General features: G+C 30.7%; 1 protein-coding gene and 1 long non-coding RNA gene across 4 annotated transcripts; one reads left to right on the forward strand and one right to left on the reverse strand.

Annotated features, from left to right (window-relative positions):
• Nucleotides 1-1,763: 1,763 nt before the first annotated feature.
• On the reverse strand, nucleotides 1,764-13,043 carry LOC136273789 (uncharacterized). 2 transcript variants are annotated; one of them, XM_066079286.1, is made up of 11 exons: nucleotides 12,830-13,043; nucleotides 11,995-12,066; nucleotides 11,103-11,685; nucleotides 9,747-10,130; nucleotides 8,118-8,179; nucleotides 7,650-7,889; nucleotides 7,289-7,510; nucleotides 6,744-6,795; nucleotides 6,470-6,616; nucleotides 5,600-6,003; nucleotides 1,764-3,806 (listed from the first exon to the last, which is right to left on the reverse strand). In XM_066079286.1, exons 2-10 carry the CDS (start codon nucleotides 12,049-12,051, stop codon nucleotides 5,834-5,836), a joined length of 1,917 nt encoding a protein of 638 aa, XP_065935358.1. In that variant the 5' UTR covers nucleotides 12,052-12,066; nucleotides 12,830-13,043; the 3' UTR covers nucleotides 1,764-3,806; nucleotides 5,600-5,833. The 2 variants fall into 2 exon arrangements, with proteins under 2 accessions (XP_065935358.1, XP_065935357.1); XM_066079285.1 differs by having other exon boundaries at nucleotides 11,103-11,688; nucleotides 12,830-13,042.
• Nucleotides 13,044-14,384: 1,341 nt separating this feature from the next.
• On the forward strand, nucleotides 14,385-16,877 carry LOC136273790 (uncharacterized). Of its 2 annotated transcripts, XR_010712022.1 has the most exons (5): nucleotides 14,385-14,473; nucleotides 15,167-15,233; nucleotides 16,098-16,236; nucleotides 16,435-16,519; nucleotides 16,782-16,877. It is a non-coding gene; the product is annotated as an uncharacterized lncRNA (long non-coding RNA). The 2 variants fall into 2 exon arrangements; XR_010712021.1 differs by lacking the exon at nucleotides 16,098-16,236.
• Nucleotides 16,878-17,284: the final 407 nt, after the last annotated feature.

Consider the following 17,284-nt stretch of genomic DNA (forward strand, 5'->3'; position numbering starts at 1 on the left):
TCTCTCTCTCTCTCTCTCTCTCTCATATCGACAATGGCATTGCCATACCCTACAATACACTATTCTTATCTGGATTTTTGTCTTTGAGGTTGTAAATCATTATATCTTCTATGGTTTAAAACTTTATCATAACCTATATTTTGACATGTCGATTATTTCATTGAGTTTCGTTTCATAGCTAAAACATTTAGATTAGATCTTTCTTTGCGAGCCGATTTTTACACAGTTGGGGCGAATACACTTCGGGTTAAAATTGTTCGGGGGGAAATACATACAGGGCAAACAAAACCACTTAGATTCGCAAAGCCAACAGTGTTATTTCTAATTTATTTGTTTATACTGTGTGGGGTTAATTCATCAATGTTAATTTAACCATTTTATAACCACTATATAAGAGCTATTAAGACATTTATTTGTAGGAAAGAGCATGTACGAATGATCTTTATTTTGAACAGTTTAATGTTGCTAGGATACAGGTTTCAGATCCATGATTTGATTGGTTAATTTAGATATTGAATCTCGAATTTCGAATCTCGAATCTCGTATTTCGAATCTCGTATTTCGAATCTCGAATCTCGAATGATCCTTCTCGGCTTTCGTACAATGCAGTAAACCATTTTCATCGACTTAGTCCCATTCATTTACAACATCTGTTACCACTTGAAATGCAAATTTTGCGTTTGTAATCTTTCCTGCCTTTTCGAGCATTTTTACAGGTTTTTTTATTTAGCACAAAACAAAATAATTTCTACAAAGCTAGGTCCAGACTATGACAGAAGTGATTAAAATACACGTTTTAAGAACTACCTCTTGCATAAATTATGTCCATTTTCAACACCACGCACCAAAACCATCAATGAGAAAAAATAATGGCAGTCAATAATCAAACTAAAAGATTCTTGTTTGATTTATAAAAAGGCAATAAAAACGTACGAATATGTTAAAAATTGTATTGCTCAATTACTGATAATTGAAATATATAGATTCAGAATGAACATATATTTTTAGAATACAAAACACATGTTGAATGAAGTAATTTTATGAAGTTATGCTTTGTAAATTTGATATATAACAAGAAAAAGTTTTTGTTGTTGCGCGGATCGTCATATTTTAAGATAGGACTATACAAGTCAAAGAATCATAGAAAGGTTAAAGTTCAAATATCTGAATTGTTTAGAAAATATCCATTCGCTGTGCTCTGCACCTCTGCATTTCTCAAACTTATAATTAATCATAATATAACTTATTTCATCTAGACGAATACAAAATTAAAGGTTATTTATAAATCACTCGGAAACGAGAAATCAGCTTACATTATAGGGCAATATATTGGCGTTAATGCAAGTTCAATTATGGACATAAATGAATATTGTACAGAAATGAAGAATGATGGAATTATATTATTTCTAGACTTTGAAAAAGCTTTCGACTCTTTTGAGTGACATTATTTTCTTTATAATGTCTTTAAAAAAATGAATTTCGGGGATAATTTTATAAACTGGGTTAAAATTTTGTGTACTAATCAAGTCTTTAAAGTGAAAAATAATGGATGGATATTCAAACATGTAAAATGTCAAGAGGAATAAGACAGGAATGTCCAATTTTAGCAGAGCTTTACATTTTTATTGCAGAAATTTTAGCATTAAAATTAAAGAACAATGATACAACAAATAGTTTTCAATTTAAAGATATGCATTAAGAGATTAATATCTGCAATGCGCAGACGATATAAATCTAACTTTAAAATCGAAGTACTGACGGAAGTTTAATTTACCAATTTTTATTCATTTTAAAATCAACGATATGTAATTTTGCATGGCAAGTAGTTAAAATATATTTGAATTACGCACATTTTTCATAATATGAATTCTTGGGCTTTTCCGACAAGAATTTCGAGAAAATCCCTGATAAATCATGTTGTATAAAATTTAATGATAGAAATCATTCCATTAAACTACGTACATGTATCACTAATTGAAATATTTTTGAGAAATTGTATGGATTCAAGCAATATCGAACTCAGTTGGATTTTTAATTTTATTTGGATCAAACATGACAGAATTAAATGAACCACTTAAATAAGAAAAATAGAAGAAGGCGGGATGGGTGTAACAGACATAGAACTTTAGTTAAACGTACTTAAAGAATCTTGGGTTGGTAGATTATCGGATACAGGTTTGATTAATGGGGTCATTAATAATTATTTGAAAAGGGTCAACCTCAATTGGATTTACATATCATCAACGACTAAGAAAAATGTAGAATATTTTAAAGTTATCAATCATCTTTCTATATGTTATCATGAAATAGTTTGTTGTTTTAATGGTTGTAAAAAACAAAACCAAAGCATTCTTAATATATCAAATGTAACATTTGTACAGCAATCTCTTTAAAGAACTGTTTAATCATAAAGGTTAAACTGTGTGATTTTTTTAAAAAAAGGATTAGAAGTGGAATATCATATTATGAAAAAGACCTTTTTAAGAAAGATGGAAAAATGAAAACACTAAATGAATAATTTAATACTTTGTCGGAAAAATGCATTTAGTTATGAAAATATATTCTTCAAGAAAACGTTACAAAACTACAATGTAAGAATTTTGATATGGCATGTAGCCAATACACAAAAACAATGTTGTGAAAAGCTATACCTTTCATTTAGAATCTCGTACAATAACAGACAAAAAAATGTAAATTCTTCTATGAAAATTTGTTAATTACTAAGTTTCAAAAACCCATTTATCAGTACTATTATAAAAACATGTTTAACTTTTCAGCTAGTGCGCATCATGGAATATGCCAGCAGAGCAATTGCTATTCATACCGCCATGTTCACTAAATTACGTTGTTTATTTTTTAAATGTAAGTTTAATTACAAATTATTGAATATGATATTGAACTGCAATTCATTTTTACATCAGTTGAAGTTAAGACCAAACAAATGTTGTTATTATTGTCCAGACACAGCAGAGAATATTGAACTTCTAGTTTTTGAGTGTGACAATGTCAAAGTAAAATGATCAAAACTGTGCACGATTATGCAAATAGATATTAATGTTGAAAGATATAGTTGTAGGTTTCTATTATCAAATAATTGTATGGTACAATATTTGAATAATACAGCTTATGTTGCTTATAGAATTGACAAATTTAAAATGTTATGTAGATTTGAAAAGAAAAATGAGACATCTCAAAGTCTGAGAGAGTACGTAAAGAATTATTTAAAAAGCGATATGAATTACATTACAATGTACTTAAAAATCATCGAAATATTTCACAAAATTTAAAAGCTTAATAAGATATTGTGATTATTATTGTATACCCTAGACACTTAACGCCTGTCTATGTGTATATGTGCTACACCCGGGGACTATGTGATGGACTGTATGTAGATGTGTTTGTCATCCAGGTTAGCCAGGGTATTACGTATACATTTACTTAACATATATCTATTTATTACTAATATCACTTATTTTTACTTAAAAAAGATACAGACCAGTTGTTACTTAGTTTTATACACAAGTGTTTTTGTACACATGTATATTACACGCAAACATTACGAGTCCTATTTATAGAATTCTAAAGATAAGCGACGTCTTTATCTTTATTTCAAAGACAATAAGAAATTATGTACCCCTTAAAAAAATAAAATATAAAATATTTTTTATCAACATGTTTTGATTTAACAAAGATATTTTTTTTTCACATATTTTGTTCAAATAATGATTTAACATCTCTGGCAACTTCTTTGCAGCGGTTTCCCCACACAGAAACATCTATTTTTGATACTCGATGGATGTTGATCTCTGAAATATATTTTAGAAATATTCATCTGCTATTTTCGTTCATTACTTAGAATATAGTTAATGCTGCTCTACAAACAATCTTAATAACTTGTAGATGTCCAATTGGTCTACCTATTTATCACCTTTAATCTAAATGTTAGAAAAACCAATATCAATGTCAAATAGGAACAAGTTTCTTGTTGATAGGCACACAAACACACCCACCCACAGGTACATTATTGAAAATGAAAATAAATATAAATATCAGATTACCCCAAAGCGAGATGGTAGTTTCGAATATTATTCGGATCTTAAAATTTGACTTTTCAATTTGTCAGTGATCATAAATTGCGCGGTCATGTTAAGGAAGCTTATGAGCAATTAAGCTTCTTATTTTGACTGTTATGTACCAAATCGTAGATTAAATTAATGTTTTGGACTGGATCAAAAAGTTATATTATTCTTTATAATAGATCTTAATGCAATAAAAAAACCGGATAATACATCACATCGGTGCATTATCACGTGATAACTATTTATAGCTTAAGTATATTCCTTAACATAATTTGAGATAGAAAACACTACCCCGCGGTTTCAAAATCAAAAAGGTAACACATCATGTGAAGTTCAGCTTTGTTCAATTCTCAATACACCACACCAAAACACTTTATTAGAGTTCTTAGAGTTCTTAGATTACTTATTTTTTTAATTTGTTTCCAATGCTTTCTGATCAAATTTACACAAAATTCAACTTTCAGTCATGACGTCATCAATGTGTAAATCTACGTAAATAAAATCTAATTGGTAGGGAAAATTGTCTCCAGTATTTTGTATTCGCTTTTGCTTTTCGTTTTTTAATTATCTGAATTGGTACTTAATTAATAACTAAGATTTGTGATTTCACGGAGTTACATGCAACTCAGATTCCATATGCTTCCTTTACACCCCCGCGTGAATGATCTAAAAGAGATAATTGAATGTTGTCTAACACAAATAAGTACACTAAATTCATGATAAAATCTCAGAACTCAAATATATTTTCAAGTTTACTTTTAAACCCGAGAGAGTTTTATACATGAGTACGCAGTTCGAAGTCTGTTTAAAATTGTTTTTGTATTCTAAAGAAGAGATGTGACAAAGACAGAAAAATGGTGATGCAACGGGCAGATTTTGAAACAAAAAGCTCGTTTGGGCTTTGAGCCCAGGCAAGCCAAATTATTTTGTTATACTTTCATGTTAAATACTGAAATCTGATTGTTTAATACGCAGTTCATAATCCTTTCTATTACCCTCAGCGTTAGCAACGCACTTAGCAACGGGTAACATTAAAAAATGTTACATGCGCGAAAATTATGCGCGTACGGTTCGCTGTAGAATTCACGTTATTCCTATATAAAAGCAGTAAAATTTTCTTAAAAATTAAGACATTCAGTATAACAAAATAAATAGTGCCTGTTTGGGAGGATAACAGTTGAAATTGACACCCCTCGAAAACCATTGTCAACCTCCGCTTTGCGTCGGTTGACAATGGTTTTCTCGGGGTGTCAATTTCAACTGTTACCCTCCCAAACAGGCACTATTTATATAATACCGAATAGGAGGGCTCGATGGTCATGACCGTTTTCAGACTCTATTTATCCCTTTTAAAAGAAGAGCTTTATATGAAAATATAAAAAATACCCAAATTTAAACGGGAAAATATATGGACCTTTTCTTTAATAAATAAAAGTTGAAAGTTAAACAAACAATATCTTAAAATTTTAGTTAGATCTAATAGTTGATTTGTTGACTATTTGGACTCTTTATATAGTTACCAGAATTCTTTGAATTAAGCTTCTGGAACATGTCGTTGGACACCACAATTTTCAGTAGCTCAATACATGGGATCTGCTCAAAGCACTTTATTATGTCTTCCTGGTATGCAACACAGTCTCTGACTTTTGCATCTGAATCAACAAAATTTGATTGCTTGAATTACTGGTGACAGTGTGTAATTATATATGAAATTCTTTACAATCCTCCACCTTTTACGTTTTTCAACTAAAGCTTTACAATTTCTCGTATTTTAAGCCTGTAAAAGACTTGCCTTTAATGTCAACTAATACTGCAGACAATCCATGTCTCAAAACCTGATCTTTAACCTCTTCTTTCTTTTCATCCCAGTCCGGAAAAGTAGATACAAATCCACCAAAATTACACAATCGTCTACGATCAGCATCTGGAAAACCACCAACCGATAAACAAATATTTTTTTTTCTTAATAAGTTGTAAGCAAATTTGTTTTTTCTAATATTTCTGGTCAAATTGTATGTCTTATTGCTTGTTTACTTGTTTGTTAAATAAAAAATAAATATAAGAGAATGTTTCTCTCTATCCCAATATAATTGTGAAAAAAACTAAATGCAAGGTTTTGATGTTCATAAAATAAATTTTACATTGAACGTTTATAATTTTGCAAATCTAATTTGATAAAAATTGTCAAAGATAAAGTATACATGTAGTATATATGTACATGTATTTGTAGTCAATATTGTAATGTAAGAACGGATCAAAGATAAGATCTAAGTTTAGATTTAATAGAAATACTTTGCAATTACTTTAACTTTAAATCTACAATAAATAGATCAAAATGTAAAGTAAATATCAGAAATGATTCATATATAAACAACCATTACATTCTATACCATTCATATTTCCTTGAACGAATACATAATACGCCTCTATTTGGTTTCTTCCGGACGTGCAAGATGGAGCCAGCTCAGGCCAAATTTGGACGGTCATATTTTCCTTTGACAACCAAAGCTGTTTGTAAGGCCGTTCAATGAAGTCCTCTTTGTAAGTGCAAATTAACTTATTATTTTAGCAGTGTTAATTACAAAATCCATTATAATATATATGAGAGAGAGAGAGAGAGAGAGAGAGAGAGAGAGAGAGAGAGAGAGAGAGAGTGAGGGATACCTGGATTTGATTGAAGAAAGACTTCATTCAATTTTGTAGCAATCCTAAAAGACTAAAAAATATTTATTAATTGAGAATGTGTGTCTTGAAGCTTTTAACAAATATCTATGATAATTGAAAATATTAAATAGAATGATTGATCGTAGTGAGAGTGAGTTAAACTGTGGTATTTTAAATACGTGATTGCAATACACAGTTTGTTAAGTCTGAATGATATTAACTAGCTGACCCCCTGATATATAATATCTAAATACTCAACAAGAAACTATAATTTTTATTAATCAAAGTTGTTTCGAGAGCTCAAGATTATTCTTCAAAAAGCTATTTACGTTAAGTGCTATATAGTGTTTCATTAGGGTTCTTGATCTATGATAATATACGTAAAATTAAACAAAATATCTTTTCTACTCTTAACTGACACGAACTGCATTCTTTTAGGTATACGCAGCGACGATGGCAAATCATTCTTCGAGGAAAATATAGTAAAGTCAATGCATTACGATGTTTTTCTAACAGACATCAGAAAATATGATTATTTTTCTTACTGTTTGGCATGCTTTATGATCTGGGTGAAGAAAAAAATGGACCCTCTCAATTTTTGTATCGGGGTTTTTCTTTCCGTATGAATGTACCACAGTAACCATGGTATTGGCCACAGCACAATAAGGGTAACCCAACATGCCAGTTCCTAGTGCCGGAAAAGCAATGCTTTTAAAACCATCCTTCTCCAATTCATTCAAACACTCTACAACTGATGCAGCTAAGATCTGAAAATCCAACAGAGATAACGTTGTATATGTCTATGAAAAATAAAGAATGCCGTTAACCTACGAAATTTGAGTGCAACTGTGAGCTGAATTAGATTAAAAGAGATGTGTACTTAGCATTTGTCTTTTGAACTCATACCTCTAATGACAGTTTGCATTTTGAAATCCATTCTTCATATAGTGCTATATGGTATATTTTTCTACATTGTAGTTGACCAGCAGTGGTTTTGCAGACTTTTCCATAGGTAAATGTGCCCCTTTTCTTTTCTTCTTTACATTCGTCTTGAATTGTTTTTCCACCGAGTTCAAGAATCTGCTTTTCCACAAATCCCTTAGCTAAATCAAGGCTCGGACTGCTAGAGTTAACGAGAACATCGACCTACGTATAAAAAAGGTAACTTGCATAGAAACATTTCGCAAGATTGTGGGACCAAAACAATTTTTAATATTTTATCAAATTTAAGAAGTTATTTTACAATTTTTCTCATAAAAATTGATGTTAATTAACAATATTCATGCCATTTATTAGGCTAGAATGTTTTTCAATAAACACAAAAATAAATTTTGAATTCATTATTATTTAATTATTAATTTGTTAACATTAAACCTTTTCGGCAACTCTGCCCATATAATCTGTATCTATTTCTACCTCAATTGGTGACAATGAGTCTGAAAAAAAAATACATAGAATATTTTCTGTGATAAAAAGAAAATGACGAGAAAACGAATTGTTAATAATAATGATAATAATAACTAGAGCCGTGCTCGTTGCAAGCAACGAAGAGGTTTTCCGTTACAGCTACAAGTCAAAAAAGGATTGTCTTAATAAAACCACCCCCTTCTGATATAAATTGATAGGAGTTCATTTTCACACTACCTTAACTTCTAACCAATCAGGGCTATAGAAAATAAATTTGAACTCTTGACAATTAGTTCATGCCTATTTTCTATGTATTAAATAAATGTAACCCCCAGACTATAGAGTATTTAAAAGTTAGACCTCTCGTAAAACAGATAGAGGCATGTCTGTGACAAGTTGGGGATATATTTAGACAAGAAAAGTATTGACTGCGACTTTAAAACACTATTACGCACAGGGAGCTATTCCCTATAAGCAAAATGAAAGCGGGTATGAATGTCTTCATGTGAAGCTTTTAACTCATATTACACAATATCCAAACATAACTATATTACAATTAGATTGATAAGATAATGAAAAACAATTATTCCAGCAACATCAATATCATAGCATGTATCGTTTTTTAGTTATACAGCAAAAACTTTCCGGGCGCCTAGATCCCTTATTTAAGGGTCCAGCTCCTTTTTTCTGGTCTCACATGAAAGCCCTTTAATTTAATTTATGCGCAATTTTTGTTCTATACGCATTTAGAAAATATTTCAAACTAAAAAAGTACGAAGCATAAACATAAGTAAAAATAAGCAAATTGTAAAACATAGATTTCGATTATATAATTCAAGTGGTACAAAAATCAGAGGACAACATTCAAAATGTCAATTTTAAAGATTTCCAACTTTGGATTATTTGCTTTCAGAGCCTTTGTCCGGAAACGAATGCCCCTAAAAAATTTTTAAAAGGGGAATAACTCGAACCCAGAAGTTATGATTTTTCATTTTTTTTGTTTCTTGAAAACTAAATCTGATTTACAATACACCCTGAAAATTTGAACGAAATCGGGTGACAAACAAAAAAGTTATTAAGGTTTAAAAAATGTCTAGAAGAAGAATAACAATAATGAAGAATTACCTTCATAATCAGTACAAGGTCTTCCGTTGGAAACGGAAGACCTTAAAAATATTTGTTTATTTTATAAACTCACAAGGTGCCTTTTCAAATACATTCAAAAATTATAATGATTTTTCTATTCATAAACTTGAATACATTTAAATGTTTTATGATTAATCATATAAAGATTGCAGAACCCTGAAGTAAGAGTTTGCGTAGGTTTAGTTAAAACATGTTTTGCGCAAAACTGCTGATGGAAATAGGCAAATATGGAAAGATTTGTTCTCACATAAGAAAGAAACCCAAAACTTTAATTGTTTAAGTGGAAAAAATATGGAAAGATTTGTCCTCACTTAACTGTTTCTAATATTATTAGTTAACAAATAACATGATAGCGCAAAGTAGTTGTGAAAAAAACCCCCAAAAAGTTAGAACTTTCTTGAATTCCTCTTGATCATTATTCGTTATTATGAATATTTCAAACAAACATACCATGACATTTATCTTCAAGACCAAGCCCTGATAGTTTTAAACACTTGAACATTTTTCGATCAATAGTCTTTTCTAATCTGGATTTTGTTTCACAGAATCTCGTATCCTCTTCAGATTCCACACAAATGCACATTTCAAGAAATAGTCTCTGAATACTATTTCTTTCCTTAGCTTTTTTCGAAAAGTATTGAACAAATTGAGTAATGAGATCTGTCTCTGGTCCTTCCAGAGGGACGCATACACTTTGAAACTTGCGGGAATCCATTTTCTCGCACACGTGTCTGGGAATCTCTTTTACCTCTTTTTCGTTTGATTCGACGTACATTATGGTTTTGTAATTTCTGTTGTTTGTATCCATTGGTTCAGTGTCGCCATTTGCCATTTCTGAAAAAAAGAAATTTAAAAAGTGAGTTCAATCAATATATCGTAAAGACACGAAACAATTTGCAATGGTTTTGTTGACATTTTTGCATGCTGAAAACATCAAGCTCAAAGGTCAAGGCCATCCGAAAATGAAAAAAGGTGTCTTTTTAAGAACGTCATAACCCCCATTCTTATTCTTACACTCTCGTGCGAAAGATTAGATCTAAATACAAAGATATCAAGATTACAGCCTTGAGATTGAATTGCCGTGCTTGGGCCTTCAGTGCAAAAACATTCAACCTCTCAATTCCTCTGATTAATCAAATAGAAAGGAAGAATTATACTTCAAACCTATATTTCCTCTCAGCTCAACTTGAAAAAAGATCTTAAAATGTCAAACAACGAAAATCAAATAACTCAGTTGAAATCGCCATGTGCTGTTTGACGATTGTAAATGGATGTTTATGAATTGTTTTCATTTTAATCCACAACTAGGACAGTACCTGATGAACATACGAACAGTGAAACCCGGATGTTTTCATTTCTTGATTTGATATGAATTAAATTTGCATTTAATATATTTAAATGCGTTTGTTGAATTCGCTTACTTTCGGACGTAGCTTTAAATATCAAAATGGACGGCCCCGGGGATCCCAAGGGTCACCATGTGCTCCCTTCATAATTAAAATTGACTACATATCAAATTTTTTACTTATTCTATCGTTCTACTTAAAATGTTATACGGACTTCCTGAACAGATAGGAACAAATCAAAACGGTAATTGAAGGTGAAAAGACAAGACCTAATTGTTTTATGAACAACTAGTCCACTAGTTGTTATGCTACTCGAAATCTTAGTAAGTTAATTGAATAACTCTGCTTCCTAGTTATTATTTTTTTTAGAATATCAACACGTATTTGACCAAATATCTGATTTCCAAACTTAGTATTTTAAAACTGCATAAAATTGGAGAATAAAATTGCACAAAAATACCTTTCTCTGTTTCATCTTTCTGTCCTCTTTTGTCGGTTTTGGAATTTTTCAAAGTAGGCCTTATCCATTTCAAAAGCGCTTCGCAATTTGTGTTTGATTTATCTCCATATGACAATATAATAACAAGGCCTCTGTGAATCCAGCACTTTACATAATATGGCCCTTTTAGAACATGTCTGCGGTATCGAATAAGACAACCCACTTCATCCTTCTGCTTCTTTCCTAATTTTTCATATGTGTCCCTCGTCATTTTAATTGTAAACAGTTCTCTAGGGATTTGATAAACCAAATAACACAGATCCCTGAAAATGACACGGGTCTTGTTAGAATCATATTTAATGGAAATTTTCCCAGTTTCAGAGACACTTACGTCTAGAGTTGGATCCATAGTTCGCAACGCTCTCATTTTTTTTTTCAATTCGTCAGGCAGTTCACATGCAGTGATAACACTTTGTAGATTCAAAATTTTTTCAATCATGTCATCTGTGCTTGACTCCTCAATGACATCTGAACTTCTCAAATTTCTAGAACGAGTGGAGTATTGGGAATCCGAACATACAGTCTCATCTGAGTTGAAGTTTCTCTGCTAAAACCAAAATTTAAAGAGAAAAGATTAGAAACCTGAACGTTAATTCAAATAAAATAATAAAATAGTTACAGTAAGTTATACCAAACCGACCTAATGAAAATAGATTTATGGTTGGTCTTAGTAAAAGGTGTATGAATGCACGTTTAATAAAGCGGTCTACAAATGGTTCTCTGATCGAAAGGTAAATGTACTCGATTTAAAAATACGTAACCGAAAAGATGACATTATCATGTACATTTTAAAAAACATCTTTTATCACCAAAAAAAAAAGAAGGAAAATGCACAGTTTCAAAATGTATTCACCATAAAGTCAGAGCTTGTAGCTAATTCAGATAGTGTATCGGAGTAACCTTCTGCCATTTTGATTACAAAGTTCTGAAAGAGAAAAATATTAATATAAATGTTTATAGCGTTTTACATTGTTTCAGTTCATGTATACATGTACAACAAACGAACCCTTTAGTGTAAAAAAAATCAAATTGCACAAGGAACTGAACATTTTCTAGAGCTCGTTTCAAAATACCGTCGATTTTCCTACTTGGCGGCAGTCTTTTTTTGTCGGCAGCTCGCTAAATTCGGCCGCACGTCGCTTCGCCGTTCCACCGAAACACCAACGCAGTATGACCGCAGTAGAACTCGCCGTGTCGCTTTGCCAGCATCAAAGAAATGCTGCCATCTTAATTACTTTATGCATACACCATTTAGAGACTGCTTGTTGTAAATACATGTAACATTTTTGCTATAACATTATATACACAATTTTCTTCTCTATCACTTTTAAAAGAGGACTGTTTAGTATTTGTTCACATAGAAACATGAATGCATACATGCGTTTACTTACAAATATTGTTTAATGAACACCGTAGGTAACAGATGTAAACATTATAAGACACCCACCAAGTGGAAAATAGGCGGTATTTTAAAACGAGCTCTAAATATTGAGAAATCGAATAATAGTCTGAATTAAAAAAAATAATATCATACTGTACAGATGTATTTATATATTTGATAGATAAATAAATTGTCAAATATAAAAAGCTTGAAACTATTTGTGATAATGAAATCAGCAAACCCAAAACAAAAATGGCTATTATACTTTACGAATGTTTAAAATACCTTCTGCAAAATTACTCCTCACCTTTCGTACGTTCTCTGATGATGCATAGAATAGACAATACTCGTCAATAAACTAGAGGATTTTTTATTCAGTCCGTTTTGTTGCACAATGATCTTTTTTCTGGTTTGGAAAGGTCGGCGTGCTCTCTTATTGCAAATCTGGCTTGAGTTTATACATTTCGGCAAATATTGCGATGCGTTGAGTGACGATACTATTTGATTGAAGATTAAACTGGTCGATTCACGAGTTGCAGTTTATAAAAGAACCGTTTTAATTGGCCGATTTGGTACCCGCCCATTCTTACCTGCTTACGCGTTATTGATAATTTATGCACCAATTGCCAACTGTGACGTGTAACTCTGTATCAGAACTGCATTTCACGACGTGTCAACCCAAATTTTCCCGTAGATCTATATTTTGCAGCAAGCTTTATGTTAGGATTATCAGTCCGTTTAACTCATGCAATATTAATATTCCACATATGGTACATTGTGAACGGTAATCTGAAACACAGTTCTCCACAACTGATAATGTTCCAAATTAAGGATTATAATATCTCCTTCATCAATATCAACCTCCGGAGTCCTCCATCTGTATAAAGTAAACTAGAAACAAAGGCATGTTGCACTCTGCTAATATTTTTTATCCCAAATAAAATTCTAATAAAACCAGATGCAATGGATGATTATGTAATAACCACCTTTTATAATATTAATATCAATTGATGAATATTTTCTCCCTAAAAATATTTAGCAACCAAAACAATGATAATTACATAACTAATAAAATTAATGACTGACTTGAGTACATAACTTGTATATATATATATATATATATATATATATATATATATATATATATATATATATATATATATATATATAAAACAATCCTAGTGGTTTAAAATCCACAGCCAACTCAAATAAAGCAACAACAAAAAATACAAAAAAAAAAATACAAAGTACATTTCAAAAAAAGGTGAAGAGGTGGATGTGGTGAAAAGGGTGTAAAAAATGCGAAAGAATGTAAACTGACCGGAGTCCAGTGAAAAAATAATAACATACGTTATCAAAACGACGCATCCACAATTTTCCCGTGAAGCCATTCCATTGGTTACACGCTGCGAGATAACTTTCGTTACCGTATACGGTAAAATTGCAACATATGTTCAATATCTGTTTCGAGTAACATATGTTAAACATACGTTGAACATATGTTAAACATATGAATTTTTCACAGTATGTTGAACATATGTTTGAAAAATATTGTTAACATATGTTTGAAAAATATGTTGAACATATTACAGACTCAAAACATATGTTGATCATATATTTGTGGTAACCATATGTTCAACGTATGTTGAACATATTTTGAACATATGTTTGTTTAAAACATATGATCAGCATATGTTTTGAAGTTGCGTTATGTTGATAAGACGTCTATGTTGGCTTAACTTTTTACACATGTAGTGATACATAAGCGTATAAACAAATTATATGATTAACATTAGCCATGCTTTTTTATCAAATTAAGTGTTTAGTTAACAAATCCGGATTTAAGCCTGAATCGGTTTTAAATTTAGAGTTCATAAACATACGTCATATTTTACGTCACGGAGGCAGAAGATCAATCTGTAGGATGGATTTTAACTTGTATTTATATAAGGTAAGAATGCGCTTCCAGTTACCTATTTAAGATTATATAGTGGCAATGAGCCAATCTACGGGCTGTAGATGTGTTCTCATAGAAAATTCGGACTGAAAGACCTTACTGTACCAGTGCATGCAGTGGTCTGTAATAATGTCAACATCCGATTGTCATTACTGTTGTTTACATTTTTAAAACATCTAAGGCTGTTGAAATTGTTTTAAAAATACAGTAAATAAATCATAAAGTAATTATTATGTTTACGAATGACATAATGTAGAATATCTAGGTTAGGCCTGTAAATTTCTTCACACAGTGCTACAACTCAAAACCTCACTGGCTATAGTTTATTTAGACCTAACAAGTGTAATGGTAAACAAGCATAAACATGTGGATTTGAAAGATATATTAAGATCAGACGCATTTAAAAACTTGGAAAGTGAAAGTAGCCCCCAAAACTAGAGCAAAGCTCATTGCAAGGCAACGAGTATGTCTTCTATCACTGTTAATCAGTTATGAAAAAAGTTTTTACAATCCCACAGGGAAATTCATATTGATTTTATGAATTATTTTGTGTCAACACAAATTGTACAATGATATATCTCATAGAAATATTTATATCAATTCAATTCATTTTTCATTAAAAAAAAATATCAATATTTATAGTGTAATTTTTATTACATGAATTGAAAAAAAGTGTTTTTACTTTAGGAATGCAGTGACTACTGGGCACGTCACAGATGGCATCTATTAACACAGTGTCAGAGATTATAAAGAAGTAAGTACAAAATATATACATTTCGTACACATTCAAAACTGCAGCATGATGTGTGTTTTTTTAAATTGTAATATTATTCTATAATATTTACATTCTACTGTGTTTTTCCATTAAATTCCGTGATGTTTAAATGCCTCTTAATGCAACACCTAATCACTGCGTATGAATTTACGAGTAATTTACATAAGGAGTTCTCAAACAGTGATTTCTCTGTTATCGGTTAAAAATGCATTTCATGAATGTTGTCAAAACACCATGTTTTATAATTATTTAACAAAAAAGTTGACTTTATTGTTAAAAGCAACATTTCAAGAGTTATTTATCATGGATTATATTTTCATGCTCGTCGATCTCATCTCAACAGTCTATGCAAAAACCAGTTTAAACCGGTTTTACAAAACAGCTGTTCTTGCTGTTACTTATTCACTCCCTCCGTGATCTGCACTTTATATCGATTTATTTAAGTAAACAAATGATTTCCTCAATAAGGGAATGTAAATATAAGCATTAAATGATATATTTTTGACGTCGTCGTGTCAATAACTGCCGTCAGGTGAGCAGACAAATTATCATAACGCGCTAACGCGCGTTATTGAATTTGTCTGCTCACCTGACGGTAGTTATTGACACGACGACGTCAAAAATAAATCATTCAATGCTATAGTAAAATTAATTATGTTCAATAATTTTTTTACATGCACCACTTTATACATAAAATGTTAAAAATTAAATAAAAGGTTTTATTAACATTATTTTTATATTTTGTGTATATTATAATCAAACTAATGGATATGGAGATATGCAAATCATTTTAATATATCAAATATTGAGTGACACTGTGTGACAGTATATTATATTTTGTAGCAGATGGATGAAGTAGTTCGGAGGTTTGTTAGATATCTTACATATCTTATTGAAGATAATGAAGTGATGAATGATCCAGGATCCAGATATTCTTCTTGAGCTCAATGTATCTCTGCTTACATTTGCTTTACAAATTATGGTACTTAAATTTAAATATGGAATGACTGTATGATTGATGTAAATTATAATTTTTTTTTAGTTCTAATGGTTTTTTGTAAGATTTTTAAAATATCACTTTCTAAAAATAACACAAATATATTTAATGGTTTTCCACTTCATAATTTGCAAAATTTTAAAAGATCTGATGGTTGTATTTGCTTTTGTATTAACATTTTAGACAGAAGTTTAGACTTGACTTGTCAAATGATAAACAGCATATTAAAAGAAGAAGTTGGATAAAAAGTGGGAGTATTGCATTAAAGGTAACATTATAGAACTCTCTCTCTCTCTCTCTCTCTCTCTCTCTCTCTCTCTCTCTCTCTCTCTCTCTTCAGAACTTACAAATGATGTTAGTATTCAACAAAATTTTCTTTAGTAACAGAATGAAAAAACTTAACTGTTGTATTTGCAACTTGATCCTGATACTCTTCAAACTTTTGTTTTTAATAATGGAGCAACTGAGGCAATTGTAAATCTATAAACCATTTTAAAAAGTTTAACATTCTTTCCGCTTTTTTTTTTCAGAAACAATTAAAGCTGCAGTGAGTGAGAGCCATTGACAGGAGAACAACAAACTTGTCTATATGATATTTGCAAGAATAAAAGTTACATGTATTTTTATCTCGTTTTGTTTTCATTAGATGACTGGAGTTGCAAAATTAATGCAATTTTAAGAAGATTCAGAGTTGTGAAAACAGGATAATCAGTTGAAGATGGTAATTTAGAAAGAGAATGTGTATCAACAATGAATTAAACAATGAAAATATTTAAAGGCATATTTTTAAATATGTATAAGACATATGTGATACATGTTGTGTAAATAATACTAAAGGATAAAGAAAATGAGAAAAACATAAACATGAAATTAACATATGTTCAACATACGTCTAACATATATTTATAAACATATGGTAATCATATGGTTATCAAAAACATATGTTTAATATACTGTAAAACGAGAAAATATGGCGCACTACAAATTTTAGCGCCTTTGGCGCAACTGCCTCTGAGCGCTAAAATAGATAGTG

Source organism: Magallana gigas, chromosome 3 (genome assembly GCF_963853765.1).
Source record: "Magallana gigas chromosome 3, xbMagGiga1.1, whole genome shotgun sequence".
NCBI classification, from domain to species: Eukaryota; Metazoa; Mollusca; class Bivalvia; order Ostreida; family Ostreidae; genus Magallana; species Magallana gigas.

Coding starts and splice junctions, on each gene's coding strand:
- LOC136273789 (XM_066079285.1), bottom strand. CDS start 12,051: ATGGCAGAAGGTTACTCCGATACACTATCTGAATTAGCTACAAGCTCT. Junction 10,131..11,102: donor GAAAGATGAAACAGAGAAAG/GTATTTTTGTGC, acceptor TCTTTTTTTCAG/AAATGGCAAATGGCGACACT. Junction 7,890..8,117: donor TGGGCAGAGTTGCCGAAAAG/GTTTAATGTTAA, acceptor TTTTATACGTAG/GTCGATGTTCTCGTTAACTC.